This window comes from Ambystoma mexicanum, chromosome 2q (assembly GCF_040938575.1).
Source record: "Ambystoma mexicanum isolate Mex_15411 chromosome 2q, UKY_AmexF1_1, whole genome shotgun sequence".
NCBI lineage: Eukaryota > Metazoa > Chordata > Amphibia > Caudata > Ambystomatidae > Ambystoma > Ambystoma mexicanum.
In genome coordinates this window covers 562284047-562306388 of record NC_090924.1, presented here as the reverse complement: position 1 = coordinate 562306388, position 22342 = coordinate 562284047, and the positions used below count along the sequence as shown (strand labels likewise).

Here is a 22342-nt window from a genome sequence, read left to right as displayed (position 1 = left end):
CACAATGTTACGCTAGGGATTTTGGGGCTTTTCCACCCCATGGCTATACATCTTTTAGCTAAAATATACATCAGGTCTTGAGTCTGTTCAGTGGTTTGTCCTTCTTTTTCTTTTTGTATCTGACCAGGATGCACGCCCTCGGTGACTGTACATCCAAGGTGATGTCCGCTTCCGCTACCCTTGCTGCAACCTGTGACCAAAAGGCTTGTATGGTCTAGCATTCCCAGAACATGTGGGTCATCCCTACACTGGGTTCATTGCATTTCGGACATTCTATGGTTCTCGCCCCTTTAAATTTGGAGATGATTTCAGGCGTGAGGTAAGCTCTGTTAATGATGTAAAACTGCATAAATTGCAGTCGGGCGTTCTGGAAACTTTTGTTTATGATAATGTGTTATAGATTCCCTTTCCTTTTCATTGAATTGTATGACTAGCTCCAATTTCCATTTGTTTTTGCATTTGAGGTCATGCTTGGTTGTGCTGTCAAACAATGTCTCATAGAGCCCCGAGGTTTTGTGCCCTCCCTCAGCAGCATTCAGCATGCTTTCCAACCCAGTTTCCAGGTTCTCAGCTTCTGGCCATCTGCTTGCGAGCATTCTAGCCACCGCTCTGTGAAGTAGGAACTGCCCAATAGGTAGTTCCACAGTCTCATGTAACTCCGTGAATGTCAAGATGCCCTGGTCGTCCACCAGGTCAACCAGAGTGGCGATTCCATGGGGTTCCCATGAACTCCTTATCTCTTTCAGACCCCCGGGCCAGTTGGCCATGATTGCTGCTATCGGGATCTGGGGTGAGTATGGGTCATTTGATTTTGCGGCTTTGCAAGCCCTTCTCCAAATCTGGATCCCTAGCTTCATTAAGTATGGAATGTGTTGGGCAGCACTATCCGGGGTCCAGAACATGTCTCTAAGTAGCATGTGGGGGATGGCCGGTTGTAGGAGTCGAGTGTCGGTTGTGACTTCATCTGCCATCCATTGTATTACGTGCTTTAGTTGGCCTGCTAGGTAATAAAGTTCAAAGTTGGGTATTTCTAGGCCTCCTCTGTCATAGGGTCTTTCCAGTGCTTCCAGTGCCACTCTATGCCTCCCTCCTTGCCACAGGAATCTCCTGCAGAGTTTGTTTAGGTTTTGAAGAACTGCTGGGGGATGTTGAAGGGGACATTAGTGAAAAAGCGTAGGAGACGAGGTAGCACCACCATTTTAAGGAGCCCGGCTCTGCCTGCCACTGAGAGCGGAAGTCTGCCCCAGAAGTCCATTGATTTTTCAAGGTTATCTTTGGCTTTCACCGTATTCAGGATGTGTTCAGTCTTAGGGTCTCGGTGAATATTTATCCCAAGATATTTGAAGGAGGCAGTTTCCCACTTGAAAGCCACAGCGGGGAGGCATCCCTCTCTAACCTCACTTAAAGCCGCAAGGGGGAAGAGGCATGACTTTTTATGGTTGATTTGAATCCCAGTGTATCTGTGGAAACCATCTAAGGTCTCCAGAATGTATGGTAGTATATGTTCAGGGTTATTCAGGTAAAGAAGGGTGTTGTCCGCATACAGAGAGACCAAGTGGGTCACTCCATCTATCACTATGCCCCCGTCTCCGTATTCCTGCCTTAGATAAACTGCTACTGGTTCTACTGCTAAAATGTACAACATGGGGGAGAGCGGACATCCCTGTCGCGTACCCCTAAAGAGATGATACTACTTTTCTGAGTAGGTATTGTTCATACGTACTCTGGCCGTGGGGTCAGTATATATGAGTCTGGTCCATTTTAAGAAGGCCGGCCCTATCCCCATTTTAATCATGGTGGCTAGGGCTGCGGCCATGTGTGCGTCAAGTTTGGGTAGCATGATAATGTCCAGGACATACTCTATTTTGGTGTCTGTGGGGGGTCGGCATAAAGGGCTTGGTAGAACCCAGTGAATACCGAGTTTATCTCATCCTGCGTATGTGCTACAGTTCCGTCTGACCTGCAGACTTGGCAAATGGGCTTCCTGGGGGTTTCACGTGTATAGAGCCAAGCCAGAAGTTTCCCGGGTTTGTCTCCCAGGGCGTGAGTCCTTTCAATGTGTTTTGTGTAGCTGAGTCTCCCCAACTTTTCCCAGTACACTAGGCAGGCTTGTTTGAGTTCTATCACTTTTTTCTGTTTGGGCTGGGTCAAGGGAGGCCACGGCCTCCAGTACCTTAAGCTCTTCCTCGGCACATGCTAGCGAGGTCACTATGGATTGCTGGGCACCGCCTATGGCTGCAATCATTTCTCCCCTCATGACCACCTTGTATGCCTCCCATGCTGTCCTAATGCGTGGCACGCTGTTTTCATTTATTTGCCAGTAGTCTAATGTACTTTTTTTTATCTGCTCCTGGAAGGCCTTGTCCAGCAGGGCTTCTCCTCTAAGCCTCCACGTGGGAGCAGGGGTTCTGGGTGCAAACACTGTCCAGGTGGTTATTAAGGGGAAGTGGTCCGACAACACTCTGGCTAAGTATTGTGTGTCTCCAAACAGGGACTGTTGTTCCTCGCTCACTTGTATATAGTCAATTCTAGTGTGAACAGCATGTGGGGCTGAGTAGTAAGAATATTCTCGTTTCTCAAGGTGGCGTTCCCTCCATAAGTCGATGAGCGCAAATTGTTGTGTTAGCGCTTTAAGTATTTTGGCAGGAGGGGAAGGACGAGTGTGTTTGTTATCGGACTTGTCTATACGGGGGTCTAGGGTGCAGTTGTGGTCACCCCCCAAATTAGAGTCCTATCTCTGTACGGGCCAAGGCGATTATATAATGATCAGAAGAAGACTGTGGTGTCATGGTTGGGTGCATAGGTGTTGATTAGGCAGACTTCTTTCCTTCTATAGTGCTGTGTACTAGGGCCAGTCTGCCTTCATCGTCTGTTTTCGAGTGTATCAGTTGTATGGGGATGGTTGGGGCTATCCAGATCAGAACTACTCTGGCGTACGTGGAGTACATAGACCCTATCAGTTTCCCTCTCCAGGCTTTAGCTAATGCTGTTAGCTTTTGTGCGTTCAGGTGGGTCTCCTGCAGGAGGGCGATCCCAACCTTATTCTGTTTAATGAATGTGTGGATCCGGCGCTGTTTGACGTGGCTATTCATTCCTCTGACGTTCCATGTAATGATTCTGATTTTGTCAGCCATGGGTTTCGTGTGGTCAAGAGTTCTAGGGTGGCGCTCATGGCGATTCCTCCTCTGGCTACGGCGGCTTTTGGTGTTCTGGGTGGTCTTTGTACGTCCGCATTGAATTCCAAAACTTTAATACCAACTCCCTGGTTCCCTCCCCTCTACAACTTTAAACTCCCATGTAACAAAACATATCCAGCGGGGTTGCCCCCGCTCTGACTACCCTTTTTCTGCTCCATTTGACCTAGTGGTCTCTTGGTGCCCTACGGGCGGGCTAGATACCCAAACTACTTCTGAGGGCAGAAGAGGTCGCTTCGGCTGCAGTCTTGTAAAGAGCAGTCCATCTTCAGTGTAGCTCCTGTTAGGATCTGTCTTGCTGTTTCGGAATGTGTGAGCGTGCCCTATTTCTGGGCTCAAGGTGGGCTCTTAGGTTGTGGTTTGCCGTGGTTTGCACGCTCCCAACTCAAGGTCAGGGAGCTGCTCTCTGTCCATCCACTCGCAGGCTTCTGCCGGCGTGTCAAACAGGTACGCTTTGTTGTTATGCAGTGTTTTCAGCCTTGCCGGATATAAGAGCATGTAGCGCAGCCCTGCTTTTTTCAATCTTGCTTTGCTGTGGATGTATTGGGCTCTTTTCATTTGGACCTGGAAAGTATAGTCGGGATATATGGCTATCTTTGCAGCATCTCTTTGTATGCAGCCACCTGATCTCGAGAAGGCTAAGATGGTTTCCCTGTCCTTGTAGTTGAGTACTTTAGCAATTATTGGCCTAAGTGGGGCTCCTAGGGGTGGCAGTTTGGTGAGAGATCGATGCGCACTCTCAATGGTGAATCCTTGTGAGAGTTTCCCGGCCCTGATTTCTTGCAATAGAATATTTTCTATATAGATTGTTGGGTCATTTCCTTCAGTTCCCTCTGGTAGACCTAGAATTCTGATGTTATTTCGGTGGGCCCGCCCTTCTGCCTCATCTACTCTATCTTCTAGGTTTTTTACTTTCTGTGCCAGTACATCGAAGTCCTTCAGGAGCTGAGTTTAGGTCTCGACGTTCTCGGAGACCTGGATTTCAAGTCCTTCAGTTCTGCCTGCAATGGAGCGGACATCTTGTCGCAGTAGGTTCAAGTCTATTGCCACTGCGTCAATTTTGCGCTCCATTGTCATCTGGAGCGTTTTGATGACTTCTAGTAGCTGCAAATTCACTGGTTCTGCTGGCAATTCTAAGGGCTCGGTCCGCGCTGTCCTGTGGTGTTGGTGTCTGTCCTCGCCGATCCTCTGGCCGCGTAGGTCTCCATGGTTGTCTGTTTCTGTTTGCTTCTAGCTCCTTTTGTGGACATTACACTGAGAGGAGGAGGGTCCGTCAGTTGCCCTGGCGGACCGCACTGCTGGTGATGGAGGCACGCTGCTTGGGGACCGGACAGTGAATCCTGGCAGCTGTGCGTGTTTTGTTCTCCCTGGGCGTACGTAGGGTACTCACCAGGGTTCCCTCCGCTGCTTTGCCCTTTCGGCTTGTGGGGGGACCCTCACCCCACTTGGGTGATCACTGGTGTCTCGGTGGTCCCAGCGCTATGCAGGTCACTAGAGGGGTTATATTCTGCTGCCCAATGATATTTGGCCCCGACCAAGTCCAGCTGGGAAATTAGTGCCAATAGGCTTGGGGCACGCTTGCAATGGCGGTGCGCTGTCTGCAGTTTGCGCCTATTGTGGCTGCTCCAGGCGTAGCTTTATACGAGGCCCCTGCCTCAGCGACTTCATGCATAGCAGGGGTCTGTTGGAGAGGGGGGGCACCCGCCCTGTTGCTGCCGTGGCCATGGCTGGCCCGCCTGGGCTCCCCCTCCCGCCGACTCCTCACCTTATGCTCTGCAGGTCTCGTGTGTCGGCCTGCTTTCTCCTCTGTTCGGATCTCCTACCCAGAGCCCTGCACCTCCTGCACTCACGCTGGGGGCGGTCCGGACGGGGGCTCCTCTACTAGGGGCCACTGCGCCACCTCCGAAGGTGGGGGCCAGATTGGGCTCCGCTGTCTCTGGTAAGGAGAGGGGTTCAGAGCCGGCCTCCGATGGGGTTCGGGGCACTGCATCACGGAGCCGTCCGGCGCCCTTGGGTTTATGCTCCGCAGCAGTCAGGTCCCGGATGCAATCTTATCAGCGGGGTCCCGGATCAGGTTCCGGATCTCACCTATGCTCCTCGAACCTCTGAGCGTTTAAGGTATCAGCCGGCTGGGTCGGGATCAGCTTTCGTTATCACGTCCGTCTTTCAGGCGGCAGGCGCCATTTTCTTCCTTCGTGTCGTCTTCCGCGGCTCGGCCCCCTGCTTCTGCGAAGAGTCGCAGCTGCACCAAACCACAGGCTATGTTGCTTGGCGTGTTCAGGTGCAGTTGGATTAGCTTCTCATCGCTCGGGCTGCTTAAAACGGGATGTTACAGCAGTATTATGAGCGTATCTTGCGGAGTACACTGAGAAGGCAACCGTCTTAGATGGGGGTTAAGCCACGCCCACAACTGGCCCGTTAATAACAGGCCCGTTGTTAGCTCCCTGGTCCCCTTGCAGGACCCGGAAAGGAGGTCTGGTTTTACCAGATGTCTTTCCGGGTCCCTTCGAGGGATCCTCGTAATAGGCGGAGTGGCTTTAACGGCACCGGCACCATTACCGGCACTGTTAAACCCATTCCGCCAGCCTCATAATGAAGCCCATAGTCCGAGATGTGGCAGAAACTTACCATTGCTTTTAGGGTGGTGGAGGGTAGGCTTGTGAAAGGGACATTTCTTCTCTAAAGCTCAGATAGGAGCGAGGCAAATACAGCAGTTCTGAAGCTAGTGTCTGGAAGAAGGCCTTGATTTTCCACAAGTGAGATAGTTGGAACCATGCTGTCTGAGTAAGGACCTATAGGCCAATGTGATGCCCTATCTCACATATGTCTACAGCTGGAAAAGACACGCAGGCTTATAGAAAATATTTCTAACATTATGACACTTTATTAACCAGTATGGTTTGACCTGAGAAAGGTAGGCACCAGTGAATAAAATGAGCCCACTGTGGCAGAATGACATTTCTGAGACCAGAATAGCCAAAGATTCTTTTTTTTTTTATTGTAAGAAGAAGCGGGTAGATATGTCTCTGAAAGGGAGGTCTACTAATCAGGCCTTTCAGCTTCTTCATAATGCTCCAGGCTGAAAAGCATAGTGTACATAGGTAACTCTGACAAGCTTGTCCACTGACTGCTCCAGGAAACTGCTGTGCAGACTGGAAACATGTCAGTCAAAAAGTGAAATGTTTATTACTGCTAACAGATTCAGGAGCCAAACATCCAGCCATCGGGGTATGCCTTTAGACATGGATGGTCGTGATCCTATATTTAAATTTTATATTGTGTGCTAGCAGAACCTGGTGACTGATGAAACGCTAAATAGAAGGCTGGTCTGGTTTTGCCATGGTGGCCTCTGGGAATCACAATTACAAAGGCAAACATAATGGTGTTATTCTATTTTCATCTTGGTTCCTAGGGGTTCACTGACTTGGTCTATTAGCACCTGGGAGCAGGGGTTCAACCAAATTGTGAATATGACCTTGACAAATAAATCCCCTATTGATCTTTATGTGAAAGCTTGTCAGCTCCTCCAGAATGCAAGAAATCATCTCCCTAGGAGGCTCTTTGGGAACCACTGCTTCAAATGCAAGCCCTGTCAGGACAATGGAGACCTCACAGATACTTTATTGAAGTAGGCAGACAGGAGGAGGGGTAGAGTAATCTATGACAGAACCTTCTAGCGAGAGAGGGGTTTCACCACTTTGGGATTGACTAAAGCTCCCAAATGTCCTTTGCCTCCTCCCCACTTTCTACAAACAAGGGACTCTAGGTATGACATCACCAGGTAGAAGTATTTGAAACTACACCAGGAATTGAACCCTTTGCAGAGGTGGAGTCAAAGAGTTGCAGGAAAAGTGCAAGCCTGTTACCTTAACAATCTCAGAGGTATATTCAAGCTATATTCAAGTTGATCTACTGGCTGGACATGGCCTGCTATAAACTGAAACCACTGCTATCCAGGAAGTGATTGAAGCTGACAAACCCTACATCTGCTCTCTAAAAATTGTCATGTTTAGGAATTGAAGAGAAAGGACCTAGCTTGTCCCAGGAGATCCCACCTGCAACCACACATAATGGAACAGCTCTTAGCCCTGTTTTTCAGCTTTCAGATATTTTTGAGCCAGGTCAACCATTTTGAGATTCATTTTGAGCTAATGGAGCTGCCTTTGGCAATTGCCTCTTTCGATCCAATGTCAAGCTCTTGAAGCACTTGTAAAGGATTGCCATTTGGCAAGGGTGTAAAAGCCCTGGCATCTTTGATTCATATTTAAACATAACATTATGCAGATCTGACGGATGGTGGTCTGCTGACCAGAAACCCCTCTCCTCTAAATCCATGCCAAAAGCATAGTGTACAACTGTTCCTGGCTAATCAGTAACCTGATCTCAGCCCCAGCACTCCCATGACACAGAGAAGTTTCTGTGTACAGGTGCCCTCTTGACAGTTCTTGTGACAACAAAAGTCACGGCATCACAAGAACTTCATTTAAGGGATGCATGTCTGTTCCAACTTCTCATAATTATGAGTCTACTGTACTGGTGGCACGATAAACTTTAAATATAAGCAATAACTTAATTAGGGTATGGTTGATGGTATTTCTCATAAATATTATAGCCACTCCAATTGATATCACAAATGAGTCAGCCCTGTGAGCCTAGCTCAGCTATAGAAGGGTTATGTGTATTGCCCCCAGCCAGGCTGTCCTTGCTGCTGCCACCAAGACTTTAGCCTTGGGGGTTGGCTCTCCTTGTGAAGGCAGGCAACACCCTCCCCATAGAGACAGCCAGTCTGCAGGAAGCTTTCCTGGTAACAGGAATCAAAGGGCACACCCATTTCCCAGAAGGTGTAGCCTCACACAAGGGTACTGCATACCAAAATGGCCTTTGATTCTGTTGAGAAGGTATGGGTGTAGGATTAGTGCAGACAGGGGGAGAAGCTGACAGCTCGAGGATGATTCAACAATTGTGTTTCTCTCTGCCTTTCTCTTTCCTTCCTCCCCCCACACCAGACCCCACTTCCTGTAGCACAAAACACTTTGGGAGTGGTATGAGAAGGCAACATGCACTTATTCCAAAAATAGGGATTAGACCACCAAAGAAGTCTTGCTTTTGACCTATCGCATATAGAAATGTGTCTTTAAGTGAAGGGTCTCTATACTCCGTCTTTAGATCCACTTTGGAACAAAGACCTAAGAAAGAATTTTGTTGCACCTCTGTTGGGACTGTTGAAAGTTCTACGCCCTCCTACAAGGAGGTGAAGACTGAGCATCCAAGGCAGCAATGAGATATGTTACCTAACAATCCCCAAGGTACATTGTCTTGAAGCTGTTGCTGGAAGAAGACTGCATCTCTGCCAGTCACACTTCTGCCCAAGTTCTCCTCATGGTGAGGACCCCTGGAAGTGTGCACCATACTACCTTCATGTGGGAGCCTGTGAACAAACACTACACTTGTTGCTGAGACCCCTGAAGGGGGCTCACAGCACCTGAGCACACACAAAGCCAGCAATCCTGAATCTACCACCATCAAACATATTCCGAAACTTGATTTGAGCCTGTTCAACCACATCAAACCATAAAGACTTGCTGGAGCTGCCTTTGACCGTCACTCACCAAGTTTTTCAACTTGAATGGCACATTCAAACCTGTTCGATACCACACTGTGCTAGTTATGCACATTGTTGGCACAGCACACTCTTTTTTATCATCTGCTCAGCTTGAACCCCAAACCTCTTGACCAGTCAAACCAACCCTGGTGGATCATTGGGCCCTGACCATCGGACGCTGTATCAAACTGCTTCAACTATTGTGGAACCGCCAAAACAAATGAAAAGTACTATTGACTGGTAACTGCCTACCTCCCTACCCCACAGTCTGTTTTATGGGAACTAGAGCCTGGCCAGGTTACCATATTCATCCCTTTTCATACAAGAATGTATCCTTTTTTTATCATTGTGGTTATTGATTGCATTTTCCTTCCCTGCATCTTCACCCAGAGTGCTGCATCTTCTATCTTTTGCACATTCTCTATTCTTTCCACAGAGGTGGGTTTTGTACAGTGTCGTTCTATTTAGTTTACTTGCAGGTAGTGTGTTTAATTAAAGTATATGTATTTGTATAGAACCTTGAGTGGCATGCCCTTTATTTTGGACTCTTATACTTTGCTGTTTGGGTTGGTATTGGATCTCATGTACACCTCTCTTGGAATTACAGTCTTGCCTCTGCCCACATTTCCAGAAATGGTGTAAGAGGTAAATCCCTTAACTATGTCTGTTTTAAATGTATTATTGGGATCACTGTTGGTTTTGTAGAAGTGTGAGGGCTGAGTATCCTATCTTTACTACTACTCACACCTGTACTCCTGCAGAGCAGAAGTAACTTCATCACAATGATGACTTGACCCATTATCTGCCTGTGCTCCAGCTATTTTCGTGCTGATCAGAAGAACGGCATTGCATCATTGGACCTCTTCGAGTGGACTTTTCCACTTTGAGATACCAATTTGACCTATTGCCTTCCTGTTGTGTGCTTGATTACCTATAGCCAATCAATACTAAAGTACAGTACCACACAGATGGACCATTCTGAGCCCTCTTGGCTGTCTAAATGCCTGCAAAGTATTAGTAACCGACTCAATACATCTAAACACTAACTCTACCCTTTGCAAAATTCCTTGGCATGATGCTGAGGAGCCATAGGAACAAACATTAATGGTATTTGAAACCCTTCTTTCTGCTTGACCTACCACCTGTTCCCTTTGGAAGCACTGGCACAGAATACACCCAAAATGTTTATCATATGATTGCAAGATGGCACTTTATTCGCCTATGTGGTAACAGGCATTGATACCTGTTAGGTAGAAGCACAGACATTTAACCAACGCAAACCAAAGTGCCACTGCATCACACATTTCCAGGTTTTGTCCCCAATTGCTACAGCATTGTCCCGCTGCTTAATCATCCTTGCACTCCTCTCAAGTGGCATTTCCACAAATATTCACATATTGCATCCTACCCTTCTTACCCATGCTGTCACCCACTGCTTGATCCCCTATACCTTGTCTGCTACCTCTGAACTCCTGGTTGTGGTTTTCCTCCCTGGTGGCAGTTGAGGACTCCAGCTCCTCTCAGTGTCGCTGCTTGCTTACAGGCTTTTTCTCAACTTGGGTTTTCCTTCTCAATGTGATCATAACTACTTTATTCAGGTGTTCCCCCAGAGTTTTGACCCTGGGAGTGGTTGTATTGTGCTCTTTGTATATCCTAGGTGATCACAAATCTAGTAAGCCAATTATGTCAGATTCTGATAGATAGCAACAGCTTATTTTGGGGTACGCACCAGAGGAAATGGAGCAGATACAGACATTGTTAGCCACAGTACAACAATTTGAATGTGGAAGTCCACACCTTTAAGATGGAAAATATAACATTTTGACAAATGGTCACCAGCCAAAAACCCATGATGATGGATGCTGCTTGGGCCCTTCCCATCTGAAGAAATGATAGGAATCCTAAAACATGTCAATAATTCTTAGATACATGTATGATCCAGTTCAATTTCAAGCTCTGGAACATAGCATAGCACTATTGAACAAAATAACCAAGCACTATGCAGAGTTTATGAGGGTCTTTTGAGACCAACCTGAAAAAGAGCCACAACCTCACAATATTCCCAGGCTACTCTGTTACCCTTGGTATGGTGTACTTTTTGTCTGAAACTAAAAATGAGGCAGTCAAAGAATACCTGCAAGTGAACATCATACATGGCTTGATAATTGAGTCCAAGTCCTCAAACTCTTTCCATGCCAGCGGCACAGAGCGATAAATCAAATAACCACCAATGCTACAAATGCTCTGCATTTGATGTCAGACAACCTGGGAGCAGTGCAAGGGGGCAAAATAATCAACAAGCTCAACTTGAGGGAAGCCAATCCTCTCATTCTCATTCGGTGAGGTGATGAATCTAAGATGGCCTTCAATACATTGTATGGTCACTGTGAATATTGGGTCATACTATTTGGCTTGACTAAGAACACTTCAGCGATGTATGTGGCATATCATTGCTGATCTGCTATTTATTCTACCATTGTATACTTGTATTCCATACCGTTCTTTTGTATCATCCCACCACCTGAGATCCACACCCTGCACGTCAAAGAGGCCTTACAGTGTTGGCTGGACAACATGTTATTACTGAAGGGTGAGGAATGACTCTGTGATTCTCCTATGGCTGCTTAATTGGGCTATCTACTGTCACAGTGTTTGGTGTTCATGGATAACTCTAAGGTATCTGCCATCCTGGACTATGAAAGAGAGTCATTGGTTCCTGGTTTATCCTACTCCCTATGACATGCCTGCTAAAGAAATGGGTTTTCTTTTTTAATGGATGAACGTGCAAACAGGGTATTCCTGGCTTATAGGAGGCATTTTCCTCTGCTCCCATTTTATGGCACCCCAATAACACCAAGCCATTTATGGCTGAGTCTGACCCATCAGAATATACCATCAGTGCAAACAGATCAACCAGCTCAAATAGCTATAAACTGTTCAGGTAGTACACCTTATTTCCTAATTATCTATAACCCTCACATGCCAAAAACACAGTAACTCAGTCCTTAAGAAGGAACTCCAGCAATCAAACAGGCTGCTACAGAGTGGAGACATGTTACTGAGGGTGAAACACCTTGTAGATCTCTGAACTTATAATGGTAACCTGTAACTGCTCTAAAACTTAGAATGTCACATATGCAAGAAGGACAGATTTGCCCTATTTTTCCCTTTATAATTTCACTTTGACCTGCCTAATGTGAAGCAAAAAATTAGTGGCTGACTTTCTCCCCCAAAAGGGTTCCCAATCTGAAGACGATTGCCCTGCAGAACAGACGTTTCAAAACAAACATCCTCATTATAAGTCTGGTGGTATCCTGTTGGTAAATCTTCCGGGATACCACCTGCCAGTAATACTGTTACCAGCAACTGATCCCCCAGAATTACCAGCCGATTACAGGTGCCAGGAAGGGTTGGTTAATCCCCATTCCATGGAGTCCCTTAAAGCTCCATGGGGGGATTGCCTGTATTACGGGCACCAGTAATACCAGTACTGGTAATACAAACTATGTTTTGCTGGTAGGGTGCCTGATTTACCTCCAGCTTTCGGCTGGAGGTAAATCAGGCCACCCCACTGGAAACGCACAGGTAAACAGAATTTCTGCCACTTTAATTCTGGACCGGCATACTTATAACAAGGCCCTCTTTATTTCAGTACTATGGGCCTAAATCCAACCATGCTGGAATCCTGGTGGCAAACCCGCCAAGATACTGGCAAAGGCTGCTACCGTTTCTGGCACTCTGTTCAGCGTCATTGCTGTTGGGTTACGAATACTGGAGATACAGAGTTAATCCACATTCATGACGTCACACAGGACAGCATGAGGCAATTTGCGGGAATTAAGCTTTTTTGATGCCGGAATGGTGCCTGCCTTACCTCCAATTTTTAGCTGAAGGTAACCCAGGAGGCCCACTGGCAACCCCGTCATCGGCAGGTCTGGTAAAGTGCTGGTACCCATGAATATCAGCATTTTATTACCAAACCGGCTGACTCGGAATGAGGCACAATGTACCTTCTTACAAAGAGTTATGGATTCCTCTAAGCACTTCCCCTTTCCTAAACATGATCAACTCCGTACAACAGGATGGTTTACTCTTCCACAAGAAGGGGTTTTTTGTTCCCACAGAAACCTTACAATCTCAAGTGCAACAATTTTGCAATGGCAGCCTGCCTAACACTTAGACACAAGAGGTAAAAGACACATTGAAGACATCAAAACTCTCTTTTGGTGTCCTACATGGTGTTCTGATGAGAAGGGATAAGCCTCCTCCTGCTCCATCTATCTCCAGTTAAAGACGTAAACGCTTCAACCCTTGGGGAAGCACCTTTGACCTGATGTGCACATGGTGCCCTGCCATTTCTCGCCCCAGAAGTGCAGTCTAACTGCTTCTGAAATGGCCTATGTCTATATTTGTGACATGTTCCACCTGCATGACTTGCCTGCTACCATCATTTCTGACAGTGAACCACTGTATGCTTTTCATTTATGGACACTCTTGTGCAAATCTCTGGGTATACAGAGAGCATTGTCTTCCAGATTACAACCGCAAACCAATGAACAGACATTGGGCCTCATTATGAGGAAGGCGGTAAGGGGTTAACAGGGACGGTAGAGCTGCCGGCGTCCTTAGCGGATCCCACGAACAGACTGGGATGCAAATAATGGGCCAGTCATTAATGGGCCCATTGTTTGCATCCTCCCCATTCCCATTGAGCCCTATTATGGGGAAATTCTGGCCCCTCCACGGTCGGAATGGCCCGGCATTTCCCCATTCAGGGAACCCGGACCTGGTACCTGGAATGGGGGTAACCATGCCGCAAAAGGCAGCATGGTTACCTCCATTCTTGTAATGAGGCCCATGGAGACTAAGCCAGTCTCTGGAGCAGTATCTATATAGTTTTTCCACAGAAACTCTGGATACCAGACTGGATCTACTGAGCCCACTCAGTGGAGTTCATGTATAATAATAGAGTGTGTACAATTAAGGTAGTATTCCACTTTTTATTACTCCCAAGGATTCCATCGTCAAGTGTTTCCCCCGGCCATCCTACAGTATTTTTGATTAGTGGGTTTGTGTTTTTAGTTTAAAACAAGTATCTATTTTTATAGAACCTTGGTTGAAACATTCTTTTATTTTGGTACTACATTACTATTTGTTGTTGGTTCTGCTTCTGTGCTGGCTCACATACGTTCTGGAGAGAATAACTAGCCTTAAGCCCTTGCTATCTTAGAAAAGCAAAGCATACCTGTCGGGCCATGCCTTTTTCAAATGTATGATTGGGATTGCTGCTGATTTAGTAGCAAGGTGGCGATGAGTAGGGGTTAAATCCAATCCGTTCCTTATTTCAGTATTACTGAAGAGCTCTCGTCATTTTGCCAGCCTACATCAACAAGAGATCAGGGACATAGTACATTGATGTCTTCTGGATACATCCTACCACCCATCGGTTAGTATACCAGAGGTTTAGAGTTTCTATTCCTACAGCAGAGAACTGAACTTATACCCATTAGCCCCATGCTTCCAGTGGGGTAAAACATGTGTGCAGAGGCCCACCTAAAAATAAATAAATAAATATGGTATTTAGTATAAATATCTTAGTGTATTTTTATATATAATCAATACAATCATGAATTATTCATCTGCGCGTAATGGCTGTGCAGACATTGAATAGAAAATGCATTATTTTTAGCCTTGTTAGAAATTCTATCCTTGAAAGGACCTACACTTTAAGAGCTTTAACATATATGTTGGTATAGTGTCAGAGCTCTGTTTGACGTCAGCAACATCTCCTAAAACATTTCCATAATTCATTTAGAATATGAAATTTAGAGAGAACAAGATAAAATAAAAATCAGTTCTTTTAAAATATACTTATTACCTGGAAGCTGGGCAAGTAAATTGCAGGCCCTGTGGTCTGACATAGAATTTACCGTTCCAGATAACTATTCTTAGGAAGCCATTTAGTCTACTGACAAGGCACCTGCTGCACATGCAATGCAATGAGGAGACTATGTAGCAGTAAGGTTAAGGCAGGTTTATTGAATTGAAAGACCCTGCTAGGACCTTGCTTGGCCATTCTCCTTAGTGACTCTTCCTTCTATACTCATTCCCTGTTGAATCCCAAGTGGCTGGCAGACTGGTACATGGCCCATTCTCATTGTAAACTGTGCCTCCCTTTCCATGCTGACAACATATTACAGCATATGCTTCTTTCTTTTTTTTCCACAATGTCCATTAAACATAAGAGAACATTCATAAACAATTGAATATCTACATACAATTATATATATGAAAATTAGAACATACCCATCCGACTGTATAAGGAAGCTGAAAAGTGCCACATCTACCTTTGCTTATGTTCATCCATATTCAACTACATAGTCACCCGACCTTAGTGATAGCATCCTCACTCTTGAGTCACACCGTTTCCCTTCATCCTTAACATTACCATGTTTATCACCTCTAAACCTGGGCACATGTAATGCATCCTTCCCACTATGATGAGGTATATGCTGTTGTTTGCAATTCCCACACCCGTGTGCCCTGTTACCTACCTCACACCTCTTCCCACACTCTTATTATCTATTATTATCTGCATAACACCTCAGTAATCTGCTCTTATTGCATTGTCTACCATCATTAAACACTATATGATGTGGACCTACACGGTCTACCATGAGGGGTGCAAAATAAACTGATTATCATTTACAAACTTGGAAAGGTTAGTCTACTGTCACCCAATCACCTGATTTGTAATGCACTCTTTGTCTTTGTTTCATACATTCATCATGTCTGGTCTTGTAAAGCCTCTCATAATTCCATATCCTTTCCATAATGTGGTCATTTTCTAATAGTACTTCTTCACTTCTTACCAACCATGGGAGGTACATATCCATGCCCATGTCTCTCTTCCTTATTACTCAAAAATGACTATACCCTGTGGCAGCAAGGGGGAATCCCTATATGCTGTGATGATCTCTCTCAACACTTGTTCCCATGGGAACCCACAGGCTTAAGCTAACAACACATTTTCCTTGATTAAATGATTTACTCTTTCAACTAACCCATTGCACTGAGGATGGTATAATGCTGTTCCAATATTCTTCAGGAAATTCCTCATCTCCACCAATACAAATTGTACGCCATTGTCATTCACAATAGGCTCTGAAAATCTGTAGAAGGTCAATTACCACTTAGTTGTCACCATCAGCACAAACCTTACCTCAACCCAGTGGGAGGTGTTATGCACCAGCATCTTTGCAAATCACATCTCCATGGAGCGACCAACTCAACAGCCAACTATTTCCAGTGTCAGAACGGAACACCAATCAGTTGTAAAGGTTCCACATTTTGTTTCTTTGACTGCCACTCTATGCACATGCAGAGCAGTCTTTCAGCACTGATTCTACCACATCACCCATTGCAGGCCACCAATTCTGTTTTCTTTTTTTAAAGCTCCTATTAGTCAAACCTCTACACAAACCCACTTCCTGCACACTTGCTACAATCATGAACTGCACACCCTTGGGATGTATTAGCTGTTCTTCACTTACCAGACTTTATTCACATGGGGACAACACATTCTTGATAAGTATGTAAGCTGCCATACATTTAGGCTTAGCTGGCCAATCCTTCTGGTAGTATTCCATAGCCATACTAATTTCATCTTCCTCCTCTGAAGCTCTTCTCTGTTCACTCTCAGTTACTATGGATTGCACTTATTCTCCTAAACAAGCTACCCATATATCTCACTGTGTCACAGACTCTATTTTTCCATTTTTAGAATGCTAATCTCTACGGATAATCCACCAATGGATAATCTTTCCCTGAAATGTTTTAAATATAAAAGTTCAATTCTTGTACACTTGCTAACAACATAGCTATCCTTCAAGTTGTCTTGTTAAGTAAATAAGTGCATAAGTGGCTTGTGATTACTTTGTATTTGAAATGGAATGCCCCAGCAAAGGCTGATCCAAACACAATGTACTTGTTTATAACCCCTAATGGTGTTTTAAATGATGTTACATGCCGTGATCTAAGGTGCAACTCAATTTGATGGAATTTGGAAAAAATCAATGGTAGAAAATCTCCATACTTTGGCCACCATGGCCAATATGTTGTTTATGTTTGGAAGAGGATACCTGTCTACTCGTACGGCCAAATTAACATCCTGCAGATCCACACACACCCATATTTTACCTCCTACTATTGGGGAGAACAGCTGCCTTGATTCTATTGGTTCTTTAACATCCTGTACAAACATTTGTTTTCTAATTTGACCCATAGCTTGTTCCTTACACTTGGTGACTCCTGTCTCGCCGTAGCACCATATTTCAATTAGATAAAGTGTGCAAAACCTTTACATTTCACTATTACTCCTTAAAACACTTAGGAAACATGTTTGCTAAATGTTCTACATTAATTAATGCAAAACAAGAGTTTGACCTGTTTCTCAGTATAGTAATCTGTGGATTTCTGCTATGGATAATAGAGCAGTTTTAAAATGTCTTTTCTGTAAGAATTTGCATATGGCCTGATCTACTTCTTCAACTGCATATAGCTATGTTGTATGCTGAGGAATCTACATACTCAGAAACACATACTATTGTTTAGGGTAATAATGTTCAATAAAAATGTATTTACAGAAATACAGGTTTTAGGTTGCTGAAGAGATACAAATGTGATTAAATATTATCTACTCCAATACATTAAGTCAAATGAAGTAATATGTGGTTGGGCGATTGATGATTACAATTTCAACAAATTATGATTTTAGGGCATCTAAATCAGATGGAGAAAATTCATTCTGTATCCTTATGGAAAAAGCTGCGTTAATTTAAGAGGTTTTTTTATTGATATGATGTGATATGATATGGCATGTATAACGCGCCTATACACAAGTGTTTCAAGGTGCGACTTGGCAAGGGAGGGGAAACAGGGGGGAACAGACAACGATCCAACTAGGCCAGGCGTCATTCAGATCGCGCACATGCATGTGAAGGGGAAGGGGGAAAGTGTGGGGAGGGTTACGGGAGAGGACAGTGCAGTACATGGGATAATAGATATAACAATAAATAAAAGTATGGCCAGTAGGTTGCAAGTACAAGGGTAAGTGCAGACATCAGGTGTCAAGTGCTGGTAGTGGGACTGTAGGGATACAGAAACAGTCCCCAAGTGCGGGGGTTGCCAGGAAGGAAGTGCAGGTGTGTGTGACTGGCAGTGAAGGGACCTGGGCCCGAGATCAGTTGGTGGCCAGGCAAACAGTGCAGTTTCAGTTTGAGCCAAGAGGTCAGCAGGGGTCAGGGGGAGAAAAAGCAGAAGCAAAGAGAAAGGCCTTGAGGTGCTTCCGGAAGTGGAGATGATTGTCCTCAAGTTTCAGGGAGGCAGGGATGCTGTTCCAGAGGGAGGCTCCAGATGAAGAAAGAGATCTACCACCAACTCCTTCCTTGGAGAAGTGACTGACCCTGAGGGAGTTGGAAGTGGATGAGCGAAGAGCTCGAGAAGGAAGATATTTAAGAAGAGAGTTGGAGGCATTGAGGCTGCAGGCTCCAGAAGGCCTTGTGGACAATGCAGAGGGTTTTGAACGTAATCCTTGCAGCCACTGGGAGCCAGTGCAGAGATTTCAGTCCTGGAGAGATGTGATCCCTGGGCTTGAGGCCAAGGACAAGTCTGACAGTTCTGTTCTGGATGAGTTGCAGAGGGCGGAGAGTGGAAGCAGGCAGATTTAGAAAGAGGCTGTTGCAATAGTCCAGCCTAGAAAGAACCAGAGCTCTGGAGACAGTGAGCTTCTGGAGGAAGGAGAGGAAAGGAAGAACACCTCTGAGGAGGTGCAGCTTGTAGTGTGACTTCTTAGGGATGTCAGAGATGTGAGGAGAGAAGGAGAGTGTGGAGTGGAAGATGACCCCAAGGTTTTTAGCCTCACAGGTGGGAGCGGGAAGAGGGCCAATAGAGGCCGGCCAGAGAGTGACAGGAAATGAGGGAGCAGGTGTGTCAATGAGGAGAATCTCAGTCTTACTGGCATTAAGGCAAAGATCATTGGCGGCACACCACTCCTGAATAGCAGGCAGACAGTCAGAGATGAGAGAGGGAGAAGAGGTGGCTGAGGGTAGCCTGAAAATGAGTCATCCACAAAGCACTGGAAGTTGGGGCAGAGCGCGGCAATACGATGAGCAAGAAGTGCCAGGTATTGGTTGAACAGCCAGGGAGAGAGATTAGACCCCTGGGAAACATCACAGATAGAAATAGAGGAGAGGAAGGACCCAAGTTGAACCTGGGAGGGTCTGTCAGAAAGGAAAGAAGTCAGCCATGCCAGGGCCTGACCAGTGATCCCCAGGTTATCACAGAGCCGGTTGAGCAGGATGGCATGGTTGACCGTGTCAAAGGCAGAGGAGAGATCAAGTAAGATGAGGACACAGGGGGTGTTGGAATCGAGGTTAGAGAGCAGGTTTTCACGGTTGTTCAGGAGAGCAGTTTCCGTGCTTCTGGCAGCTCCGAAGCCAGACACTTGTTGTGTTGGGGCAATATTGTAAGAAATGTGCAATCTTTTTCTGATAAGGATGCACAATGGACACACAAAAAACTCCTGGATAGTCTGAAATAATGGTAAACTCTTGACAATGTTGAGATGACATTTGGAATAAGCTATCACATTTGTATCCCATTTGGAATGATAAGTAAATATACGATTTCAATTTATTAATACTTACCTCTCCATTCAAAAAGCAGTACAAGACGGCAACCACAAAACCCTGGAGAAAAAAGAAGTGAAAGAAATATAGGCAAAATGCACGTTAGGCAAACTGATGCTTAACATCATTTTAAAATGTTAAAAATTAAGCTATGCCATCCTTTGCATATTCACCTGGAAAGATCCCAGTCCCAATTCAAACACCAGTCTCTCACGCTTACTGACATTCTCAGGTGAGAAGGCAAAAACAGTGTAATGGATTCCAAACAGCGGGATCAGAAGCAGTGTGGAGCGGGCCAGTCGCCTGTCAAACGAAATTATTAAAGAAATGTTAACTTTCTGGTCAATTGAATTCATGATAAATCTTCAAACAGATGTTTTTCTTTTTGTTATTTTTCTGTAATTTTGAACACAACATCCTGGATTTAATTGTCTTGGATTTGTTATACAATTCCTATTAAGTTATACGTAACAATTACAGCAAGTGGATTTGTTAATATGGGTCACAGCAAAATAAAAACAAAGAAAGATGAAATATGTTAAGATGATTATAATAACTAAAACACCATGATAAAAAGTAAGACATGTTAAGTGGATGTTAGTTGATGTGTACTTAACAGTTGGCAACATTCAGTGCTCACGCTTCTGAAAGGACTGTGTTGTGTTTTTTCTAGCATGTACTGTCTCTAACCTGCGAGGGCGAATGGGCTCAGAAAAATAGCCATTATTCATATCTTCTATCCAAGTAGAAAACGTCTTGCTTAATGGCTTATTTTAAGACAAAGTTCTAAAAACAGAAAAGTGGATCTTTATCTCTTTTATTCTCCTAAATGAGCTAGAAAAAAAATGAAATTGACACAGTCCGCTGATTGCACTGTCTTCCTATTGAATACAAATCAAGCAAAATCCCCAGCCATATCACTGATTAGATTTTACTATTACTCATCTCTAAGTAGAAATACTATTATTTCTAATAATTCTGTAAGAATGTATTTTTCTATGATTACAATTGCACACCCATGTTTTTATTTATATATCCAGAACTGCAATGATTATCTAAACTTTCTTTTTTTTTTGCTTTTTAAATCATTAAGGGCCTCATCAGGGATTTGGGTGGGGCTGCAACAATGTGGTGGTAATGCTATTACTGCTGCATTACCGCTCTGCCCAATCCTGAGTTTGGGCGGAAACCTGTAGATTTACCTCAAGCTAAATCACCAGCTTCCAACCCATTTCCGCCAGGGTAATAGTGCTATAAACTCTTAACAAAATGCTGAATTACAGTCTTACCACAACTCGGGATCCTGTGTTAATAGCGTCACACCAAGTTGCGGTAATGCTATTTGCATTGGCGGTATCCCTGCACAATAACCACCAGGATACCCCCAAGGCTGTGATGAGGCCCTAAATCTTCAAACTCTATGGCATATCTGCAACCAGAATTTTTTTTTCCTATAATGATGTGTTAATGTAATATATTGGGTAAAACCTTTTTGTGCATCTCTCTTTTTTTGTTTATTACAGGGATGTTTAAAGACTTTAGCTTCTCCCTATTTTTAACAATTCATGATGTTTAGCCTTTTTCTGAACAATTGTGATTGTTTGCAATTGAACAATGTTTGTCTCAAACCAATAGGTCAGATGTTTCATAAACCCCCCCCCCCCCTCACTATTCTCTACTTTTAGATTGCACTTGTGGGTTCCAGAGTTAGCACAGATTAAGTCACAAAGGTAAAGTGTAATGAATTAATGATTCCATTGCTGATTTACCATAGTTAGCTAGGAGTATTGTTTAAGCACAACACACTTGCCTTGGGAACTGGTTGATGTGGATACCCTGGTTGGCCAGACTCGACACTTTACCACCCACCAATTCCACAAGGTGACATACTGAGCACCACAAGTTGGTACTGAATCTGAAATCGCATAGTACAGCACTTTAAATCTGGAGAGGTCTGTCTGAAGCACTACTTAACTCCCATAATTAGTATGTTTGAGTAAATCTGTTTACCAGAGGATAGTGGTCATCCCAGCTACAAGATGATTGCTGATCATGAAATTACATCTAGACTTAATGCCATATTTGGCATCTAGATTAATTGTGTAGTTAGCCATATTTGGCATCTTGCCTAATTGTGGAAGTTAGACATATTTGGCATCTGGCCTATTTCTGTAGGTTGGTCAGGTTTTGCATACAGCCTAATTGTGTAAGTTAGCCATATTTTGCATCTAGCCTCGTTTGTGTAAATTATCCATAGGTGCCCAACTGCGCACTGAGGCATTTTATACTATCTGTAGTGTGATTCTTTGCTCCCTGTCCTGCAGTGCCCAATAGGGCCCACCACTTCTCTACCTGGGGGCATTTTCGGGACAGTGCATGCTTTGATTCTGGGTGAATTTTTGAGACAATGTATCCTTGAAACTGGGTCCCTTGTCAGGATAACGGATGTTTTAAATTCAGATGCTTTTTTGGGACGACGTATGCTTCTGGACCTAAACGCTCCCCCCTAATACAGTATATGTTGAAGGCTGGAAATGTGCTGCACTTAACTGGTTGTTAGGGCTATAAAATGTTTTGCACTTGGATGGTTTGCTGGGGGATGGAAATGTGTTGCACTTAGATGGATTGTTGAGGGCAAGAAATGTGCTTCACTTAACTAGAGGTTGGGTGTAGGAAATGTATCACACTTAGATGGTTTGCTGGGGCAAGAAAATGTGCTGCTCCTAGCTAACTGTACTAAAAACTCACCATTCTGCATACTCAGCTTCAACATCTGAACAAAAAAAAAACATACCTGGGCCCTTTCCTCTCCACCACCTCACTGTCTACCTGCGGCATCTCTTAGGGCTCTATCCTAT

At 44.7% G+C, this 22342-nt stretch overlaps 1 protein-coding gene across 6 annotated transcripts in view; it reads right to left on the bottom strand.

The window, feature by feature from the left end:
- Window positions 1-22342, bottom strand: part of ADCYAP1R1 (ADCYAP receptor type I) — a 1274377-nt gene that overhangs the window by 58710 nt on the left and 1193325 nt on the right. For all 6 annotated transcript variants that reach the window (XM_069647708.1, XM_069647709.1, XM_069647714.1 and 3 more), the window contains 2 exons: window positions 19658-19787; window positions 19503-19544 (listed from right to left, as the gene is read on the bottom strand). In XM_069647708.1, coding sequence (XP_069503809.1) covers window positions 19503-19544; window positions 19658-19787 — 172 coding nt within the window. The remainder of the gene's footprint in view (window positions 1-19502; window positions 19545-19657; window positions 19788-22342) is intronic.